Source organism: Corylus avellana, chromosome ca5 (assembly GCF_901000735.1).
Source record: "Corylus avellana chromosome ca5, CavTom2PMs-1.0".
Classification (NCBI taxonomy): Eukaryota; Viridiplantae; Streptophyta; class Magnoliopsida; order Fagales; family Betulaceae; genus Corylus; species Corylus avellana.
In genome coordinates, this window is record NC_081545.1 from 16,228,019 (window position 1) to 16,236,054 (window position 8,036).

At 37.3% G+C, this 8,036-nt stretch overlaps 2 protein-coding genes across 2 annotated transcripts; one reads left to right on the forward strand and one right to left on the reverse strand.

The window, feature by feature from the left end:
• Positions 1-957: 957 nt before the first annotated feature.
• LOC132183192 (uncharacterized) lies at positions 958-1,755 on the reverse strand. The gene has a single exon (XM_059596595.1). It carries the CDS (start codon positions 1,732-1,734, stop codon positions 1,066-1,068), a length of 669 nt encoding a protein of 222 aa, XP_059452578.1. The 5' UTR covers positions 1,735-1,755; the 3' UTR covers positions 958-1,065.
• A 2,160-nt stretch (positions 1,756-3,915) lies between these two features.
• On the forward strand, positions 3,916-5,084 carry LOC132183107 (RING-H2 finger protein ATL54-like). Its single transcript, XM_059596506.1, has 3 exons — positions 3,916-3,998; positions 4,160-4,245; positions 4,329-5,084. The coding sequence occupies exons 1-3, from the start codon at positions 3,924-3,926 to the stop codon at positions 4,885-4,887; spliced, it is 720 nt and encodes a 239-aa protein (XP_059452489.1). The 5' UTR covers positions 3,916-3,923; the 3' UTR covers positions 4,888-5,084.
• Positions 5,085-8,036: the final 2,952 nt, after the last annotated feature.

The following is an 8,036-nucleotide window of genomic DNA, read 5'->3' on the forward strand; positions in this document are numbered from 1 at the left end:
CTACATTTTAATATAAAATTTACAAAAGAGAAACAATCAATTTGAATAAAAATAATATATAAATTTGAAAAAAATATAAGGGACACAAACGAAAACAGAAAATAAGAGAAGATAAAAAGAAAAATAGAGGGAGAAAGAGAAAATTTGGGAACCTTTTGTTTTCTTCATTAAGATAATTAAATATATTACAAATAAAATTCATATGTTTTAATTATCTTACAATATTGATATATAAAGAGAGAGAGAATTTCGGAACCTTTTGTTTTCTTCATTAAAATAATTAAATGCATTACAAATAAAATCCCTGGGTTTTAAATACCTAAAACTTTTGTTCATTCTTTAAAACATCACGTGTCGCAATTATAGGCACTCTCTCTCTAAAACATGGGTTCAAGACACGTGTCGTAATTCTAAACACTCTCTACGTCAAAACTTGGCTTATATATATATATATATATAAAGAGAGACAGATATCACTTTTATAGATTAGATTGAAGGAAATTCTTCCAATCCAGTTTAGATGAAAACTTTATCCATTGAGAAATAACTTTCTTTCTTTCTTTCACCAAACGGCTCTAGAAATTCAAATATAAAAAGTGCAAGTGTGGTTGTAAAGTAGAAGGCTTTTTTTTTGTCGTCTTCTCTTTAGCCTCATGATGAAGCTAACATTCTCCAACCGTGGGTCCATTTTCCTTTTTCCTTTTAGATTCATTCTTGTCGATGACTTAAGTTGTTCAACATAAAAGTTAAAAATCAATACAGAAAATTAGGCGAAAACTAGATCAAATTATTAATCAAACCCCAAATGAATACTACAAAATTTCCAAGGAGGAGAATAATAACCAACCTGCACCAGCAATTCTAACAACATTCACACTCTATAAGAACAAAAATATTTCTTAGCCAACAAAAAACAAGCAATGAAAAAGAGCATCTTCAACACTTTATTTACACTTACAGAGTTTCAACAGAAAGGCATCCTTAAATAAAATAAATAAATAAATAAATAAATAAAAAACCCAAGAACAAATTAAGGGGGGAGCGGAATGAAAGAGTTAGTGTTGGTTATCTCACAGTTGAAGCAACTGTATGAGCCCAGAACCTGAGTTGATCTTTCATATCCATTTCATTACCTGGAGCTGGAATTTTCCAGTTTTTTAGACGACCCAAAACATCCCAAGCCTCGGACAAATAAGGCCTTGAAACCAAAGTCTCATTAATTTCTCCCTCTTCCTCGCCATCTCCACTGCCTTTCCTTCCCAGTCTTTGCAGGCCGGGGATGATTGAAACCAATCTGGAATCCTTCTCTTCCTCGGAAAACACAAAACCCAGATCCATAAACCCCTTAAGCTCCTCAAACTCGAGGTCTGACAAGCTCTTAGCGCTTGCAAGTTTTCTCCTTTTTCTTTCACTCTCTCTCTTCTTAACCCTCTCTTCCTCTTTAGAGAATTCTAAGACTTGTTTGTCAGAAAGAATTGTTTGCAACTTTGGAGGTGTGGACATAAGTGAGACGGAAGAGATAGAGAGGGAACCATAGGAAAAGCTTCTTCTTGAGCTCGACAATTGATCACTTAGTGACCTCACATGGAGGGTTCGCGGCAACCCTGAATATTTTGCTTCTTCTTCCACTTCCTGATCAGCTGCCTTTGTTGGTGCATCCATCGGGTTGTGAGACAAAAATCTTCTCTCAAACCAATACGAATCCAAGAGCTTTACAACTTCTTCCGCACTCATTTTCTATGGCAACAATATTTTTTGGTAATGTGAAGATAAGAGGACCCCTTCTAACTTATAATTCATTGCATTACCATAAAGGATAAAGTGGTTCAATGGTCCAAGAAAATTTTTAAAGTGATTAGGCATGTATTTAAGCGTGTCTTCAAATTATAAGTAATCCACCTTCGTTCTCATTGATACTCTGATAGGGCTGAGTCAGGCTATGGCTCAGTCGGACTTGAAAGAGCATATGCGGTTTTCACTGTCTAGGTACCTCCTATGCAGCTCCCAGTGAGTATGTACTATTATGGTCATGTCCAATTAATCGGTAACTGGTAAGGAAAGTCAATTATTTATTTATTTTTATGGCATATATTTAAAATTGCACCCCACAAAATATATTCTAAAAACTTTCTAAGTAAAACGGCATTATTGCGCGTCAACATCATTCCTATATTTCTTGAATAAATTCGTTGTCTTTAAATATTCTAATGGCACTTTCTTTAATTTAATGAAAATACTGATGGCTAATGCTAATATTTGGGGTCTTATCATCGTTGCTTTCTTGTGCCGTGACCCCCATTCCACACCATGGGTTGGTTGGTGGTGATATGTCTTGTCCCACAAAAATAAAATAAAATAGATAAAGGTTGATATTTCAAATAAGAATAAGAGATAAGAAGGACTTAAGACTTGCTGATGCTTTAGATTAACCTGTTTTGATGAGAAGAATTTAAAACAAAGTGATGTGTTTGTGTTGGTCATGTGGCTACTGGATATCATGTAAACTTACATTATTTCTTTCTTAGATAGTTTGAAATGTTTGGAGGTTTATTAGTTCGTTTGACTACAGCTATTACAAATTAATGAATGATTTGTTAAAATGATGGATCGAGATGTACAGTAAAATATGAAATTACCTTTCACTTTCTTAAAACTATTATGATATAACATAAAATGAATAAAATAAAGGTAAAACTTTAGAAAATTTCTATTAATCGAGGGTATTAAACTTTCAATTATTTTCAATTATCTCATTCTATTAGGATTTTTCGTTAAATATTAGTGTCAAAATTTTCAAAATAGTGTTGTTTTTTTAGGAAAAACTTCAGAAAACCTTTCTAAACTTCAAAATTCCCAAAATATTGCAAATATGTTTATATATATATATAAAAAAACTTCTGGATCTTTATAATTTTGGTTGTATTTTTTTTATATTAAAAAATGAGTATTTTGGAAAATTTGACAAAATTTAACAAAAAATTCTAGCGAAATTGAATAATTAAAAAATAAAAATAAAAATTAGATACCCTTAATTGAGAGTTTTTTATTTTTATTTTTTTTGACATGTCTGTACAGGAGGGGAGAGGGAGATTTGAACTAACAACTTCCGCTTCATAAGGCGTGATCTTCAGCCCATTGAACTAGTCTTTGAGGATTTAATTGAGAGTTTTTGAATTTCAAATTAAACAAGGGCGGGTCTACTTTTAGGAGTGGGGGATGAATGTCCCCCCAAAAGTTTTAAAATTATTCTCCTTAGAATATATGCGTTTTATAAACTGAAACTGAAACATGGGGTATTTTGCAAGATAAAGGTTACGTATTAATTGCAAAATGCCATATATATATATATATATATATATATATTCTCGATCATTTGTCAATTGCTGGTTTTCAAACTCAAAAGGCAATTGATTCTTATTCATGAGATACAAGACAAGTCACTACTGGGAATCCCTCCACAGGGAAGAAGTAAGAGGAAGTGGAAGACAAAGTTGTTCCGGCGCCGTCAAGTTGAGGAATTATATTTATCTTTTTGTAAGCTCCACTGGTGAGGTATAACTTTTTATTATTCCATACCTAAACTACCGACCACTTGTGTAGGAAATTGTAGTATTTAAAAAGGGCATTGTAGTAATTAAGGAAAATAAAATGAAAACCAGGAACCCTATTCTTTTCTTTTCTTTGTTGATATATATAGAATTGATTCCTTGGCACGAGGCAGGAGGCAATTGATGAGCATCTTGATCGAAAGGGGGCAAGGTATCCTGCATGCTTTACATAAGAATATATTAAGACAGAAGAGCAAAAGCAAGAATGAAAGTATTTATTCACTCCACCTCCCCACGTACACAAAAATGGAATAAAATGAATATAAAATGGTAATAAACATGATCAGGTCATCGATGATCTCGAGGGAGGAAAGCATGAACAATTCTACCAGACGAGGTCTTGTGAATTGGTATTCTACAAGTCCAAGGGAAGCTCCTGCTACAAATTATGTCAATCTCTATCTCTATCTCTATCTCCATCTCTATCTCTATTATTATGTGAATATATATGTGATTCTGGATTACTACGTACTACTTCGATCTCCTTAATTCTCTATCTCTATATATATATATATAATCTGTTTCTTTTTGTGTACGTACGTGATGAGCAGGATGTCTGGGCAGGCCCGCTTAATTCATGGGGACAATCTCGGGACAGAATCACAACTACTGGGTCCTCTGCCTTAGTACCCGCCAGGTAATCTATTTATTTTTTCAGGAATATTTTCTCCAATCCATCAATAACCCAATTTATTTATTATTTTTGTTGTACGTACGTAGCCTTTCAGGACAAGCTCTCTCGGCGGGGCCCAGACAAATGAGCCAGCTGGTTTCCCCTCAAACTCCAGGATTCACAGGGCAACGGAATTCGCAGGAGAACTCCAGATTAATGAAGCGTGATGATCGTCAGAAAAAGTTCAGGAAAGAAATATACAATCCTACCCCGAAGAGGATAACAAGGAGGCTTAGCTTGTATTACAGAGACAATAATGCGAAGAAGAACAACTTGAATCATGAAGCGGCGAAAGGGAAAGAGAATGCAGAGGATGAGGAAGATAATAAGAGGTGTCCCATTTGCTGGGAGGATTTTGAGGAAAGAGAGGAGGTGACGCTAACCCCATGCAATCACATGTTCCATGAGGGCTGCATCATGGCTTGGGTCAACACCAATAGTCACTGCCCACTGTGTCGCTATGCTTTTAGCGACCAAATGAAAGAAACTACCCCAAACCTAAACAACAACAACAACAACATATCATATGCGGCAACCACTGGAATTACTGCAGCAGACCTAATTTATATAATAACTGCAATGGACGAAGCTCTTCAATGGGGCTAATTAACATGTGTACGTTTGATCTCAAATACTATCTATGGCCGGTATGGAATGGAATAATATTCCAATGAATATGCTCGATGAACTATACAATGGAATGGAAACACACGATTACAAGGATCAATTTAAGTGCTTCATTTTATCTGACTAATTCCAGGTACCCATGCCTCCCAAATTAAATTATGGTTGGAATTTGCATAAAAATAAAGGATCGATCATCCAAGTTGTCAAGCCCCACACACCCTTTCTCTTCCCAAAGTGACTTTTCTTCTCCCAAAATCTCCACCGTTTGTCTTGATCATTTTAATCATACTCATCCCTTCCACCTTATTGTATTAGAGAATTCACAATGGAAGAGCAAAATGTTGTTTTTATCTAAAATGGCTCTTCAAATTTGTAAAAAATTCCCTACATTGGATTAGCAAAAATAAAAAGGTAAAATGAATATTTGATTAGAAGAGGAAAAAATAAAAAAAAATAAATAAAAAAAGTTAAATGTAGTTGCATTTTTCAAGTAAGCTATTAATAATATTATATTATTGTTATTTACTTTCTTTGGTATTCTAAGTTTATTAGGTTAATCTTTCCTTATTCTACTAGGTCTGTATTATTAGCCTATATATAGGCCCCTTCTGTACATTATACAGTGTGATTCAATATATAACCTTATTTTCAACATGGTATCAGAGCACAGGTTTTGAATCACTTCAAATTTTTTCCGCATCTAAATTTTTTTTTTTAGCGCCGCCAGTGTTATCTGGCGAATCCTTCCCTCTGTCCCTCACAATTCTCTATCTTCTCCTTGAAGTTTTCAGCGGATCACTATACCGCTTAAAAGCCCGGAAGACAACCGTCATAGAGTTGCCGCACACAATCCCATCGGAGTTCTCACACGCCGCCCAAAGTTTCAGCAATTCCGCCATTGCCGTTCCACCACCGGCCGCCACGATGGTCCGATTGCTTCTCTTAGCCCACCAATCGATAGATCTACTCCTGGTGACTCTAGAACTACAACCAGAATCCAATTCCAGCCAACTACGCACCCTCACGCGCCACTCATAGTTCTGCGCGTGAGATTCACGCACCATTCGCCGCCTCATCCAGTCGCACGTGCTCCACATGCGCCTGTCACTCCCACTTGCCACGTCAGCCCTAAGTGCCAAGTCAGCCCTAAGTGCCACAACAGCCAAAGTGCCACGTCAGCCCTAAGTGCCACAACAGCCAAAGTGCCACGTCAGCCCTAAGTGCCACATCAGCCAAAGTGCCACGTCAGCAGTGCCATGCAAGCAGTACCAAGTCAGTACTTGCCACATCAGCATTGACTATTGACTTTTGCCATGGTTGACCGTTGACTTTTTGTTGACCTTCAGAGTTGACCAGATGCTTTCTTACCTATTGTTTTCGTCCTGATTTCATATTTGTGGTCTGTTTTTGCTTTTGAGCCTTCTAGATGGCACAAAACGAGATTCTTAATCATGTTCAAACTGTATTGGATGGCACAAACTATATGGTGTGGTCCTAATCTATGCGTAGGTTTCTTAAAGGCCACAAGCTTTGGCTTTATGTGACTGGGGAGGTCAAAAGGCCAATTAAAGGGGCTTCTGAGTCAAATGAGGCTTTCACTACTCGTCTTATTGACTGGGATAGCAAGCATCATCAAATTCTTACATGGTTTCGTAATACCACTATCCCATCTATTTCAGCGCTTTTTGGAAGCTTTGATGAAGCAAAGGGTGCTTAGGATATGCTTGCTTCTTGTTATTCTTCTGTAGATGGTGCTCACAAGTATCAGCTTTTGTTTGAGCTTTTCCATCTGAGGGAGGAATCTTATTAGAATATAAATGATTTTCTTGCTCGCATGCAATTTTTGTGGAACCAAATTGATGTTTCTGATCCTACTTGAAAGGATCCCACTAATGCTGAGATGTATGTTACCCGTAGAGATCAACATCGCCTTCACCAATTTTTGATGGCCTTGCGTGATGATTTTGAGCCTGTTCATGTGCAACTATTACATCGTTCTCCTCTTCCCACTTTGGACACTGCCATCTTCGAACTTGTCTGTGTGGAGACTAGATCGCAGACTATGTGCTCTCAGCCTAGTCATACAATGTTGGCTGCACCATCCTCTGGCTCTTCGTTATTCCAGCGAGAGCATTATGACAGGTCAAGTACTCCTCGATTCCCTCCTAAATATCGCGATAACAACTACTGTCGCTATTGTTGACGTCGAGGGCACACGATTGACAAGTGTTGGCGTAAGGAAAGATCTAATGCACCCACAACAGCAGTTGCTCATACTATGAGTGGTTCATCTCCAACTGCTTCATCTCCAGCTGCTCCCTCTGGCCACGCATCAGGATCCAGTGTCACCCTATCTGCAGCTGACTTCGAGACAATAGTCAACCAGGTCGTCCTATCTTGTTATGGTAATGCATCTTTCTCTGTCCTCTTAGTTTTGCCAAGTACCTCTTCTCCTTGGCTCTTTGACTCTGCTTGTTACAATCACATGACACCTCACCCTACTTTCTCTACCACATCTGTACCATCACCTCATTCCTCATTAATTCGCACACCTGATGGCTCCATTATGACTGTTAAAAATATAGGCACTATCAATACACATTCCCTTTCTATTCCTGAAGTTTTTCATGTTCCTGAATTGTCCTTCAATCTTCTTTCTGTTGGCCAATTGTGTGAACTTGGATATAGAATTATTTTTACTTTCCTGGTGTGCATGTACAGGATCCTTGTACGAGTCAAACCATTGGGACCGGGCATAGAATTTGGCGTATATTCAAACTCTCATCCTTACATCTCCCCGCCACAGGCGTCTCTGCTGCTGCCTCTTCGTCATCACCATCTCTTGTACTTTGGCATTCGCGTCTTGGTCATGCATTTGCCTCTCGTGTTCAACTTTTAGCTTCACTTCAAAGGGTTTCTTAGGTTCAGTTTCCAATAATTCTTTTGATTGTAGTTCATGTCAACTTGGTAAACAACCGGCTTTGCCATTTAATAATAGTGAGTCTCATGCTACTGCTTCTTTTGATTTAATTCATTTTAATGTTTGGGGACCTTCTCCTATTGCTAGTATGAGTGGTTCACGTTATTTTGTTATTTTTGTTGATGATTTCTCTCGTTACACTTGGGTG